The 14848-nt window shown below is 42.0% G+C and overlaps 1 protein-coding gene across 1 annotated transcript; it reads right to left on the reverse strand.

The window, feature by feature from the left end:
• Window positions 1-1381: 1381 nt before the first annotated feature.
• On the reverse strand, window positions 1382-14640 carry LOC113247193 (zinc finger protein 709-like). Its single transcript, XM_026488115.4, has 4 exons — window positions 14472-14640; window positions 5067-5193; window positions 4799-4871; window positions 1382-4403 (listed from the first exon to the last, which is right to left on the reverse strand). Exons 1-4 carry the CDS (start codon window positions 14472-14474, stop codon window positions 2840-2842), a joined length of 1767 nt encoding a protein of 588 aa, XP_026343900.1. The 5' UTR covers window positions 14475-14640; the 3' UTR covers window positions 1382-2839.
• Between the last annotated feature and the right edge of the window lie 208 nt (window positions 14641-14848).

Raw genomic sequence — 14848 nt, forward strand, 5'->3', positions numbered from 1 at the left:
TGGGGGGTTGGTTCCAAACTCACTCTGGAGGGAGGCTCTGAGATGAGGGAACCTGGGTGTAGCACATGGGCGGCTGAAACCTCAAGGTGGCCTGTGTCACAGAACTCAGGGAGGTTTAGGGACAACAGGGCACCTGAAGTCCTCCTGGGACTAGAACAAAGCAGGGTTCTCTTTTTTGACATTACTGGTGGTTTTGAGACTATTGTGAAATTGTGCTTGTTGGTGCATAGCTGACGTTTACAGGGCAGCAGGGATTATTATACTTGAGGGGCCTGTGCCCCTTGACCTGCATTCTGGATTTTTCCACAGCTTCACTTCATGGTCACCTGGGGTTGCAACAGAGAACATTTCCAGAGTAGTACAGGTGTTGCATTAAACTTGGGGGTGCCTGGGTGGCTCAGTCAGGTAAGCATCCGACTCTTGATTTTGGCTCAGGTCATAATCTCAGGATTGTGAGATCCAGCCCCAGGTGGTGCTCTGCACCGAGCATGGAGTCTGCTTAAGAGTCTCTCTCTACCTCTACCTTCCCGCCCTTAAGTAAATATATATAACTAAATACATACATATATATATAAATAAACAACATATGACTTAAACTTGTTTCTTAGCAAGCTGGCACAGAGAAAGCAAGAGATGGGAAATTTAACATCTGGAAATGGCCTCAAGACCTGCTCTCAGAAGACATGATGCTGATAACCAAAGATTAGATTAGGATAAACCCAGGCAGCTCCCACCAGGATCTGTTAGATACACTTTTGTTTCAGAGAACAGTGTTCTCAAGATATGATCTGAGAATCCTGTTAAAGGTGGCACCAGGAGCCTTATCACTTTCTCACCAGTTATGTGTACCACATGAGGGTAGGTGTGGGCCTGTAGGGTGTTTTCTAACTTCAGGCTGGGTTCCAAGACAGGTCTATAGTGGCCTATGTCCCTCTTCCCCACTTCTTAGACTTCTTAGGACCCCACGCTGGAGGATGTATTGCACACACAGAAATCAAAGTTAGGGTTTTAACATTCTCCTAGCATGTGAAAACACTTTTACTATTTTCTATTAACTGTTTTTAGTAAACATACACAGTTTAAGATTAGTTATGTATTTTCGCAAATGTTTAATTATAACACTCTCAAGATAGAGAACACTCCAGGGGCGCCTGGGTGGCTCGGTCGTTAAGCGTCTGCCTTCGGCTCAGGGCGTGATCCTGGCATTCTGGGATCGAGCCCCACATCAGGCTCCTCTGCTGGGAGCCTGCTTCTTCCTCTCCCACTCCCCCTGCTTGTGTGCCCTCTCTTGCTGGCTGTCTCTCTCTGTGTCAAATAAATAAAATCTTAAAAAAAAAAAGGGAGAGAACACTCCATCATCCCAAAAGAACACAGTCAATAGTGGTATTAACAAAAAAATATGTTTACTATACAAATTAGACTTTATATGAACAAAATCTAGAAAAGAGGGGAGTAGCACTTCAGTAACCGTAACAATCTAAATTTGTGGATACTTGAGGGCTTGCAGCAAAATTTAAACCCATGCTGGATCTTTGATGTAGAACTCTGGAGACAAGTGTAGAAGCCTACTGCTCAGATCAAATGGAAGTCAAGCAGTTGGTGGTGGTTTTAAGATTATTCTTGATTGCTAGGGTAAAAAATGAGGAAAACAGGCTGGAAGCACATGTCTGTGAAGGTGTATGCTTCTACCTACCTCTGTACAGGTGGCTGGAAAATGTGCCTAATTCTATTTCACTTCTGTATTCCAAGTTTCATGTAAATTAGGCTTTGGTGAATTCTAACATGAAACCATAAATGCAACAGATTCTAGGAACAGTAGTTCACATTAATGACTCTGACATGAACAGCATCAAGGAGAGTCATCTCCAACTCTGGATTTATTGTTCTATCTCACACAGGCCTCTATTCTTAACGTAACTCTATACTCCAAGTCCCAGCCATAAGCAATGACAAACAGTAGAGGACAAAAGAAGAAAATAATAATTCACATGAGAATATGATGAACTTTGCATACTCACAACTATATGGCAACTATTTAGGAAAACAGAATAGGCTCTTCAGGCCAATGAGAAGGGAACTCTCTGTTAATACAGAAATAATGGCTAAAGCATATTGAGTACTTGCCCCACAGGAGGACACTAGGGAAAGGAAAATATGAAAGTGTTATTTTTCAACATTCCTTTCCTTACAGAATTTTAAACATAAAAATTAAACCTACTTGCATATTAGAAATATACTTAAATACCCATGGATCCAACAGACTTCAAAATAAGAATACAAAAATAATACTAAGGAAAAATTTACTTAGGAACTCTTGCTTAAAAAGTACCTACATAATTATCTCACTTCAATATCTGCTTGCAAAAGTAAGTAGAAGTCCATAGTACAGAGAATCACTTTAAGAATGAATACCTGATAAAGACCATATAGCATTTCTAACATTAATGTTGTGAATTTTCAGAAGTATTCTACATGAATTCACGTTCACAAAGTTTACCCATATTACTTGAGTATGATTTCTTTCCCATATACTTTTCACACTACCTTGAAAATATCTGTAAAATTTATAAAGTTGTTATTTTTTAGCTCTATAGTATGAATCCAGTGAATAATCTAACATGGTTTTTCAGTGATGTGGGGCAAGTGAAGATTTCCTATATTGTTTACCACCAATGGGATTCTTTCCACGGACTTTTTTGGTAAGTTCTGAAGGAAACAGGAAAACTGAAGGCTTTCCTACATTCTGTACATTTCTACAATTTCTCTCCAGCGTGCATTCTTACATTCCCATGTAACAAATGACAGCCTTCTTACATTCCTTATTTTCACAGACTTTCTCTCACATATGCGTTCTTTCATGATTTCGTAAAGAATTAATAAGACTGAAGGCTTTACAACAAGTTTTACATTGATAAGGTTTCTCTCCAGTGTGAGTTCTTTCATGTGTTCGTAATGAACTGGGAGAAATAAATGCTTTCTTACATTTCTTACATTTATAAGGTCCATCTCCAGTGTGGATTACCATGTGTGATCGAACACCTGAGCGAAAAATGAAGCCTTTCCCACATTCCTTACATTCATAAGGTTTTTCTCCAGTGTGAGTTCTTTCATGTTTTTGAACATAATAGTGACTGCTGAAGGCCTTACCACATAGTTTACATTCATAGCGTTTATCATCAGTATGAGATCTTTCATGTTTGCGTAAGTTACTTGAATATCTGAAGACCTTACCACATTTTATACATTCATAGGGTTTTTCCGCATTATGTGTCTTTTCATGTATTCGAAAGGACTGGGGACAACTGAAAGCTTTTCCACATTGCTTACATTCATATGGTTTGACTCCTGTGTGAGTTCTTTCATGAATTCGAAAGTAATTGGGACAACTGAAAGCTTTCCCACATTCCTTACACTTATAAGGTTTCTCCCCAGTATGAGTTCTTTCATGATTTCGAAGGGAACTGGGATAACGGAAAGCTTTACCACATTCCTTACATTCATGAGGCTTCCTTGCAGTATGAATTCTTCTATGTTTTCCAAAGGACCTGGGAGAACTGAAAGCTTTACCACATTCCTTACATTCATAGGGCTTTACTCCACTGTGTGTCATTTCATGACTACGACAGTTTTTGGGACACCTGAAGGCTTTCCCACACTCCTTACATTTATAAAGTCCATCTCCGTTTTGCTTGATCACATATCTTCGAAATTTGGTAAAAGAATGCAAGGCTTTCCCACCTTCCTTACATTCATAGGGTTTCTCCCCATTATGACTTCTCTCATGTTTATGTAAATTACTTGAATAACTGAAGGTTTTACCACATTTTGTACATTCCTTTGGCTTTTTTGCACTGTGTATCCTTTCATGTATTCGAAAGGACCTGAGACAACTGAAGGCTTTACCACATTGCTTACATTCACTAGGTTTCTCTCCAATATGAGTCCGTTCATGTTTACGTAAGTTACTTGAATAACTAAAGGTTTTACCACATTTTGTACACTTGTAGGGCTTTTCCCCACTGTGTGCCCTTTCATGAATTTGAAAGTAATTGCGACAAATGAAAGCTTTCCCACAGTGTTTACATTCATAGGGCCTCTGTCCAGTGTGTGTCCTTTCATGCATTCGAATGGATTGGCGATGCTTGAAGGATTTCCCACATTCCTTACATTTATAAGGCTTCTCTTCATATTCCTGATACTCATATGGTTTGTGTCCAGTGTGAGATCTCATGTGCTTGTTAAAGGATGAATGATACATAAACACTTGTCCACACAAAGTGCATTTACGTAGTTTTATTCCAGTAGGACTTTTCTTCTTCCGATTATGATATGGAATCTGGCTGAAGATTTCTTCATACTGACTATATTCTTTACTTTTACAGAGTCTTTCTACCATTTGACTGCTGTAAAAAATGAGAACCACATCATTAATAGCTTTGTTATTAATGATCTTATATTTATTAATTATGACAGTGACTTTTTTACCATCTTCAAGGAAAATGTAGGTTTTCTGCACATTTTGATTGTTTGAAAGTGAACATACTGAGAGCTTAGCAACAGGGTTCCATCTTAGCTATTAACAAAACAGTAATATTCATAATTTCTATGTGCGGTTTCTAGGTGTACCATTTTTCAGAAAGTGTACATCTCAGTCACATGTGAGAAAAAACTTTTGATGAAAATATCCTAAAGATCAATGAATTTAAAGCTGACCTGATTTATTTGCTTGGTTTTGAAATTTCATGACATCTCTAGATTCTCTAATGAAACCTTGTTTTCTCATGCAAATGCTACTCACCTTAGATTTGTCCCATGATCTTCATCCTGATCTTCCCTATCATGGATTTCCCATTTTTCTTCTGAAATACACTCTAGGAAAAAGCAGTATAAATTATAAAAATTTATAGAAAAATTGTTAGGATTCTAGATCCATGATGAGTTGTGACCATGGCAGGTTTATTAATGAAAATATTCTCTTTCCATTTTTTTCCCTTAAAATAGCACTGATAAGCAAGTGACACTGGATCTCTAATTGATTTAGCAAGTAAGAATGTCGTCATCCCTACCTATCGAGGCCAGGTTCCTGAAGGTTTCCTGCATCACGTCTCTGTAGAGTTTCTTCTGGGATGGATCCAGGAGAGCCCACTCCTCCATGGTGAACTTCACAGTCACATCCTCAAAGGCCACTGAGTCCTAAATAATCCCATATATGTATATTGGATGGGTGAGATGGACCACTGAAAACCTATAGTCAATTTATAAGTGTTCACATATGACTTCCAGAGCCTAAGTGACCTGGGGGGGACAAAGGTATTTCTTTCCTTCCCGTTCCAAAGGTGGGGCATTGTGAGGATGATAGGGTATTCTCACTCCTGACACCAAATACGTGGTATTTGTTCCAAAGCTACTTCTCCAATTCTATATCACCAAATAGGTGTCCAACAGTTCAGTTCTATCATAAACTACCCAAAATTTAAGGCAGATTCATAGTTTAAGAAGTCAATCCCATACACTGCCACTATTTGTGATACCAGCTACAAATGGGGAGACAAGTTTACTATTTCGACTACAAATTCACAGATTCCCTCCACACTCTGTCTTGTTTATTAATTTACTGAAATGATTTTGAGAAACTTTGCAAAATGCTTTATTTACCATTACCAGTTTACTGTAAAGCATACAACTCAGGAACAGAGAAAAGTTGCAATGCATAGGACAAGTTAAAGCAGTGGTATGGGCGAGGAGAATGGAGAAGGCTGTGTGCAGAGCTCCCACCTCCCTATGAACACACCAACGTCCCAACACCTGGATAGATTCACCAATGCACCAACTGTCAGAATCCTGTCTTTAAGAATTTTGATGGAGGTTTCATTATGTGGACGTAATTTATTAAATCACTGGCCACTGATGATCAATCTCCAGGCCCTGTCCTATACCCAGAAGCTGGGAGCTGCAGCTCAATGTTCTAAACTTTAATCAAAGCTTGCTATTTCAGGGGTGCCTGGGTGGCTCAGTCAGTTAATCGTCTGCCTTCAGCTCAGGTCATGATCCCGGGGTCCTGGGATCAAGCCCCACTTGGGTTCCCTGCTCAGTGGGGAGTCTACTTCTCCTTCTCCCTCTGCCCCTCCCCCTGCTCCTTCTCTCTCTCTCTCTCTCTCTCTCTCTCTCTCAAATAAATAAATTAATTAATCTTTAAAAAAAAAAGGCTGCTATTTCAGCTATCCAAAACCCCAGCATAAAAGCTACCTAGTAAGTGGCCAAGAGTTGCCTCATTAAACAATACATACTCTTTCACCATTAACACTCAAGTAATCTCAAGGGATTCAAGAGGATTTTGCTAGGAACTGAGGACACTTACCATATATCTTTCTCATTATATCACAGTAGGTCAAGCCCAGGGATAAGGGGTCACTAAAAGATTGAGAGCAAATCACTGAGGTAAGAGAATACTTCCCCACTGACCATATGTACCTCTACATCAACTGGGATCTTGTTTAATATAAGTGCACTATTCTGAAAAAACTACGTGCTTTTTGGTAACCTCAGAACAAAGGCAAGAATGTCCCCTCTCACTACACTTAGATGGCACTGTACTAGAATTCTTAGCTAATACATTCAGACAAGGGGAATAAAAGGTAAATAACAAAAAATGAAAGGTATACATTTGGGGAAGCAAGAAATAAAACTGTCTCTGTATCATGACAAGATTGTCAATTGAAAAAATGTCAAAAAATCCCAAATAACAAAGAAAAATCCCATGAACCAAGAGCTCACGATCTCTGGGTCCTGGGATCAAGCACCGCATGAGGATCCCTGCTCAGCAGAAGTCTGCTTCTCCCTTTCCCTCTGCCCCTCCCCCCACTTGCGCTCTCTCACATGCGCATGCTCTCAAATAAATAAAATCTTTAAAAAAAAAAGTTACTATTGGGGTGCCTGGCTGGGTCAGTAGAGTGCGCAACACTTGATTTTTAGGGTCGTGAGTTTAAGCCCCATATGGGGCATGGGGCCTACTTTAAAAAATTAAAAATAAGTATGTAAAAAGCTGGGGCACCTGGGTGGCTCAGTTGGTTAAATGTCTGCCTTTGGCTCAGGTCATGATCCCAGAGTCCTGGGATCAAGCCCCGCATCAGGGAGCCTGCTCAGGGAGCCTGCTTCTCCCTCTCCCTCTGTCTGCCGTTCCCCCTGCTTGTATATGCGTGCTCTCTCTCTGTCAAATGGATGAATAAAATCTTTAAAAATATATGTAAAGTTAATATAGAAGGGGCAATTGCTTTGACAAAGAACCAAAGGTAACTCAATGGAAACAGTCTTTTCAACAAATAATGTCAAAAAACCTGGATATCCACATGCAAAAAATTTTTTTTAAATCTACAGACTTTACACCTCTCACAAAAATTAACTCAAATTTGATCATAGATCTTAGTGTAGACTGTATAATTTCAACACTCCTAAAAGATAAAATAAGAGAAAATCCTGGTGATGTGGTGTTTGGTGATTAATTTTTTTTTAAAAAAAACAACAGAAGTTTTCATTAAAATGAAAAACTAGTCAGTGAAACAGAAGTTAACAGAATGAAAACAAGCCTTAGTCTGGCAGAAAATCTTTCAAAATCACTCATCTGATAAAGGACTGGTATCAAACACAAGCAAAATATTCTTGAAATGCAACAAAAAGAAACAATCCAAACAAAGATGGGAAAATATCTGAACACATACCTCATCAGTGATATACAGACAGTAAATAAGCACATGAAAACAATTTCAAAATCATATCTCATCAGGAAATTGCACATAATAAAAAACAATGAGATATCACCAGTTGCTTATTATAATGGCTAAACATCATGAGAACATCAAACCTTCACTGCTGATGGACACAGAAAATGGTATACCTATTTTGGAAGAAAGGCAGTTTCTTAACACTAAGGCTACATTTACCATACCATGCAGCAATTATGTGTTTCAAATGTACATAAATGAGTTTAAAACCTATGTTCATAAAAATCCTACATTTGAATGTTTATAGGAGCTTTATGCACACTTGTCATGACTTACATGGAACCAAGATAATTTCAATAGGTGAACTGATAAAAAAAAATCACTGGATGAAATATTCTACAGTTATGAAAGAAATGAGGTTATCAAGCAAAAAAGATATTAAGACATTTTCAAATCATATTTTAAGTGAAAGAAGACAGTATGACAAGGCTACACACTATGATTCTAAGCATATGGCATTTCAGAAAAGAGAAAATTAAAAAGTACCAAAAGATCTTTGGTTACCAGGGCTTTGGGGTGGGAGGGAGGGGTGAAGAACTAGGTAGAGAACAGGAGACTTTCAGGAGAGTGAAAGTATTCTATAGGATACAAAAATGATGGCAACACATCATTTCATATTAGCTGAAGACCTGAGATAATATAACACAGTCAACCTTACAGACTTTCATGCATCAAAGTTGGTTCAACAAATGTAACAAATGTATTACAACAATACAAGATATAAAATATAGGACAAACTGTGTCCAGACAGAGGGGTTATGTGGGAAGTCTCTGTACTTTCTAAGTTTCCAGTAAACCTAACTGCTCTTAAAAATAAAAATAAAAAATAAAAGTCTACTAGGAGGGGCGCCTGGGTGGCTCAGTCGTTAAGTGTCTGCCTTCGGCTCAGGGAGTGATCCCGGAGTCCTGGGATCGAGCCCCGCATCAGGATCCTCTGCTGGGAGCCTGCTTCTCCCTCTTACACTCCCCCGCTTGTGTTCCCTCTCTCGTTGGCTATCTCTCTCTGTCAAATAAATAAATAAAATCTTAAAAAAAAAAAGTCTACTAGGAAAAAAAGACAGACACATTAATATTCACACCTGATAACTGATCCATAGCATAGACCATTGTTCATTCAATGTGTTTTAACTTATTTCAGTAGCCCATTACGGTGCTTTACGTAGTCTGCACCGAGACTTGGAAGAGAAGAGAAACTTCCATTGAATGCTGTGTTAGAGTGCCCAGCAAAGTATATTTTGAGAAGTGAAATGAGTGTCTTTGTTACTATCATTGACATCTGGACTCAGTCATCGATTATATGTGTCCTGGCAAGGCCTTGTATTCTGGCCTTAGTATATATACAGAGAAATGTTACTTTGATTTATATTGGGGGTAATAGAGGCATAGGATTCCTAGAGTTCTTTCACCCCAGTGGGGCAACTCAGAGAATCACTCAAGACTAGTAAACAGGTGAAGATGGTGTCAATTGTCGCCTAATGCTAAGATGACTGATTGATGTACGGTAAGTTGTGATGACCCTGTGGTCTGATCCCAATTCAGACATAAGAAGCAGCACTTCTGCCTAAACTCCATTATGTACGAATGTGGTGATGTCATACCTAAAGCCTATGAACTCCCATTGCTTTTCACTCAGGTACTCCTATGGAGCTCCCCAGGGAGCCCAGGGGTCGGGAAAGGGGGGACTTCCTCCAGTACCATGACATCTTGCAAGAGCCTGAGGAGAGGGTGGGCCATGCCTTCCTGTATGTGGCTATCCCAAAGGTCCAAGGTTTGCCCCATGTCTCAAGCTGGCCAAAGAGCAGCCTTTTTCAAGGTCATCATGAGTAACTCCAAGAGGCATGAAAGGAGGTCAACAAAGCATCCAAGTGAAGAAGTCTGTGGGCACTACTAGTCCCAGTTCAATGGCAGTTTCAAGAATCTCCAGCCTTTTGAGGTATGGGTACCCATTTGTAACTAACAGCATAAATGGGCTCAAGTAAAATTTGTAAACAAGAAGTATGTTACCTCTGGAACATAGTAGATGTCGTGGGTGCTGATAGGGAGAACAGCTATTTCCTCGTGATATTAGAGAGGGAGTGGGTGTCAGATTACCAAACAATTTCCAGTAAAATAACAAGGTTGACCAGGCCTCACATTTTATGCATGACAATGCCCCATCCACATTTTGCTAGCTCCTTTTCTCAATGTTTGCTTCTCTAGCATGTCCTCAGAGGAGGAGATTATTAATGTAATGTGACACCTGTGTTCTTGGAGAAACCAGGATGCAGTTCAGATCTTTGCCTTCAGTGACCATGTGGGAGGGCAAAACTGTAGAAGATCCATGAGGATAACCTAGGAAAGGTGTGTCGTGTCCCTTCAAGATGAAGGCCACTGCAGCTGTGAGGCTGTTGAGATAAGCAGTGAACGGAACAGACCCCACCCAATCTGTGACAGCAGGGTATTTACCCAGTTGTTGATTGGCTGAATCAATAATTTCCATAAAGTTGGGGACTGGGTATAGAGGTCCACTGAGTGTGACCACAATTATAGTTACACAGTTGCGGCAATCCACTGGGAGGTGTCATTCATTCGTTCCAGGTAAGAATAAGTCAAATTTGGCGGCTCGAAGGAGAAGCACTGGGAATAATCAATCCTTCACTAAACAGATTTTGTATATGGTTTCAACCCTTCAAGGGCCTATGCAATTTACATTGGGCCATATGAACTACTCTACTTAGAGGGTACAGTCCAAGAGGTCTCATTTTGTGAAGACAATTTGTAAGTGGCAAGGGCCATATTTAATTTTAATTTATGAAACATTGGTTCAGAGCTTCCTAGATCACTCTGGGTTAACTTAGGACAACCAGCGCTGTGACCATGGAGAACTTCAGCAGGACCATAGTTCTGAGAGTCAAGAAGAAACAGCTGTGCTGTTTGTCCCCTATGTCCTATTCAGTGACCTCCATGAGACCAACAAGGGTATGCTGCTTAAATGTAGTGGGATCCCAGGTATAACTATAATTTGAGACCTAGTACTGATTGTTTAATGTTTTCTGAGTTAGTGAATTACATCAGATAGCAAAGTTAATCCAGAACATATGTTGTAGAGGCTAAAAAGCCGAGCAGTGCATTCTTACCTGTTTTGTTGTATAAATTCTTCTTGTACATTTTGGATTTCCAATTCAGTTAAATTGTGTTCCTTTGTTTCAGTATTTTATCCATCAGTCCCATCCTTGAGTATCCCTCTTTTCTTTGTCCCTGGACATACTTTGGTAGGGGGTGCCTCTCTACCCTGGTATTTATAAATGGTTACCTCCTGAGAGTCTCTAATCAGTGCCATTGGGGTTAGGAGCCTTCCCCATGATAACTGGTTGCTTTAATGGATTTGAGGACGAGGAGCTTAAGTCAGCTTTGAACTAATCCCTTTGCTGTGCCACAGGGAGCCATGGATGTTGTCCCCGCAAATCCACAGAGTCAGGATACTTCTTGCAGAAGAGGCAGGGGCAGGAGCAGCAGAGGTACTCAAAGATCCCATTCAACTATCTGGTGTTCTGAGTGTGGACTCAGCCCACCACTTATTGGCTGCCTTTCACTGTTTCTTTCTTCTTTCTCTTTTCAAATGTCTGCTCTCCCAGGAGTGACCTTTGAATGAGGCCACCTGTTTCCACAGGGTGAACAGGGGCCAACCCAGCCTCTGTCACAGCTTCATTCTAACACAGGGAGAGAAACCAGCAAAGACATTGAAGCAGGACCACCTTAAGGAGGGCCCCAATCCAACAGTCCTTCTCTCAAAAGCCTAGAAATTCTCACAACTGCCAACTTTGGTTTGCTCAATCTAAAATTGAGGTTTGCTGGGTCACCAGTGCAACACAGGGCAGCACAGGGCACAGCACTAACTCCCTAGCATCCAGTAGTCCATGCCACCATCAGGCAGCAGAGCAGGTGAGCAACTTAAAGCAAGAGAAAACAGATCCATGGAATGGTGATCACATGTGTACATGCTGCTCATGGCATCAACTCTTACAGCCAGCTGCTGAGAAGTGGTTGAGAAGTTAAGGGGAATGGTTATGTAGCCCCTAACAACACACACAGACACCCAGACAGTAGCAAAAGGCTTAAGAGTCACATAACAGAGGTCTCAGGGCAAGGCTGCCTCTCAGGCAGCTCTGAAATGGCTTCAAAAGAATGAAGAAGAGCCTGGCCAGGTAAGGAGTTCACTGGGGTTGGGGAGTGGGGCAGGGGCAAGAGTTCTGCACACAGGCAGGGGATTTTCTGGTTGGAATCTCCTGCCTGTTCTAGAGGAGAGACCACCCAGGCTTTCTCACTGGCTTACCTAGCTGGGAGCACAAGAGGTGGGGGCGGGGGCAGAAGGGGGAGGTGAGGCTTAAGCCGTCAGCACTCAAACACCCAAAAATACAAAGCCTGACTGCCCATTACAAGGACAAACATCAGTAAGAATATGTAATTGCAATTGCTTTTTGGATATAGGAGGCTCAAGAAATTATCAAAACTGTGTATTTGGGGGTGGCTGGGCTTAACAGTGTTGGAAAGAATTAGGTTATGTTCATGGTGATTTTCTTAAGTTACACTCCCTATCTTACAAATATATTTAAAAATATATATAAATTTGGGGTGCCTGGGTGGCTCAGTCAGTTAAGTGTCTGACTCTTGGTTTTGGCTCAGGTGGTGACCTCAGGGTCCTGGGATCCAGCCCCACATCAGGCTCTGTACTCAGCGTGGAGTTGGCTTGTCCCTCTCCCTCTGCTCCTTCCCTCTCTGGAATAAATAAAATCTTAAAATATATATATAAATTTATGTATATTATAGTATTTAACACTCTTGATTTCATTTTAACTTTGTACACAGGAAACCATTTTAAGATACAATTCCTTTAAGCACTAAAGGTTACAAAAGTGTAAACCATTTGTATGGTTTATGAAATTTTTCAAATGTCTAACTAGCAGGACATGGGGCATCACAGTTTGTCCTTCCCTCATATCACATTCAGGGTATTTTCCAGGAATAAGTAGCATATTACTTACATTAGGGGTTTGAGTTTAGCTCCTTACATACACTGGATTTTCAAATATTTATATAGGCTTTGGGCAATTTTCCTCACATCAATTAAAATAGGAATTCAATTGCTTTAGCCTGTTGAATGTCAGCATTCTCTAGGAGCATGGACATATGCTAACTGATCCAAAAATGAAAAATGACCTTAAGAAAACTTAAATTGAGTGGCTCTCACGTCTTGAGGTTCTCCTGCCTAAAGAGAACACAAATTTTACTTAGTTCCACAATTTTCTTGCTTTCCTCCCATTGTATCTCTCAGTCAACTCACAATTTCAGAGCCCAAGTGCTGAAAGAAACTAGAGCCAAAGGGCTGGACTATTCAATCCGGAAACGAACCCAAAGTAAAGAAATACTAAAATCATCACATATGAGCAGCCTGCCTCCCATAGGACAGAAGGAAAGCCACATTCAAGAAGTTCCACATTCTAGGGGCACTTGGTTGGCTCAGTGGGTAGAGCATGTAACTCCTGATCTTGGGAGTCGTGAACTCAAGCCCCACCTTGGGCGTAGAGCTTACTTGAAAAAAAAAAATTCAAATTCTAGACTCTCCTGATGGAGACAGAAGCCCCGGAGTGGGTCAATACGTGGAAAGAACGATAGGGACACCTGAGCAGCCACAGGAATGAATTCTGGGAGCTCCACACACCTGCAGGGGAAGCTATTTGGGAAGAAAAACTGGGCATCACTTACTTCCCTTTGAAGGCTCAAGGGGGCCAGAACTTAGAGACACCGTCCTGAGGCCTCTGCCTGCCACTGACATTGCTTTGCACCACCAGTGATATTTTAAATGACATAAACCCAATGTTTGAACAATCCAGCCAAAGGACTTCCCATAGGATGTCTGTGCCCAGGAAAAATCCTGGGAGAAGGGGCACAAGGATTTCATACAACGTTGTTCCAGGTGGTTATTCGCTACTTTTCTCTTCCATAAAATATCCAAGAACAAAAACTAAACCCATTTAAAAGCGCCATCCCCATTTAAAAGTGCCATCCACTGACAGCGGGGAAAAAAGTGATAAATAATTGAAATATTGGGGCTGTGTGAAATGCACCATGAAGGACGAATAGTTCCTAGTGACGCTGTGAACTGGAGATGGGAAGTGGGCCAGGAGGCATCTGGAAATTTACGCAACGACTGCCAGTCCTGGGGAGAGCTGGGCACGGGGTGGAGGGTGGCGAGGGTGCCGCTACCGGACCGTGGATTTCACTCTACTTCCCACAATTTTGGAAAACTCAGGAGAAAATGGGTCCCCTCCGAAGAGAAAGGAGGCGCTGGAGACCCCACAGACCATAGTACCTCCCGCGCACGAACTCCAGAGAGCCAGTCACGATCGTCCCCTGTCACCGGGGGTCACGGCACAATCTGGGGAGACGCGGAGCTGAGGGCGCAGAGCTGTCCACAGACTCGCGGGCCGAAGTTGCCGTGCGCAGGGACGGGACAGAACGCCGGGGTCCCGGCTGCCGGCCCAGCCCCCACGCCGCACGCCGGAGGGGACTGAGGTCCGAGCGGCGCCACCGATGGACTCGAGTCACAGACTTCAGAGTTGTCGGCGGGGAGGCCAGCTCGCGCCACCGCCGTCTCCGGCCGGTTCCAACCAGCACTCCGACCCCCTCTCTGGAAGCCCGGGCCTGCACACTCACCATTTCTAGCTTTCCTGGGTCTCCCGGCGTTCTACCTACGATTTCGGGGAAGGTACAAGTCTAAGCAAGACAGAATCCCGGCACAGCGACGTGGAAGTTTTAAGCCCAGGGAACCCGCGATCCCAACAATGGCGTGAGCCAGAAGCCTCCTGCGGAGTGCCTGCTGAGCGTCGCCCCACCCACCTGCCCTGACGTCTCCCCTGATTGGACAGGTTGCGAGGCCCGCCCCCTCCTCCTCGGGAGTGACAGCTGGCCGGAGGTGCGGTGTCTGTGGAACACCGGCTGAAGCTCTTTCTCTCGAGGGATTTTTACATTGGAGGGTAATGCTGAGGGGCCACTCGTGGAAGTGTGACCCTTCTTTATAAAATACAGACCCT

Source organism: Ursus arctos, unplaced genomic scaffold, assembly GCF_023065955.2.
Source record: "Ursus arctos isolate Adak ecotype North America unplaced genomic scaffold, UrsArc2.0 scaffold_14, whole genome shotgun sequence".
Taxonomy (NCBI): Eukaryota; Metazoa; Chordata; class Mammalia; order Carnivora; family Ursidae; genus Ursus; species Ursus arctos.

Coding starts and splice junctions, on each gene's coding strand:
- LOC113247193 (XM_026488115.4), bottom strand. Junction 4,872..5,066: donor CAGGAACCTGGCCTCGATAG/GTAGGGATGACG, acceptor GCTTTTTCCTAG/AGTGTATTTCAGAAGAAAAA. Junction 4,404..4,798: donor GATCATGGGACAAATCTAAG/GTGAGTAGCATT, acceptor CATTTTTTACAG/CAGTCAAATGGTAGAAAGAC.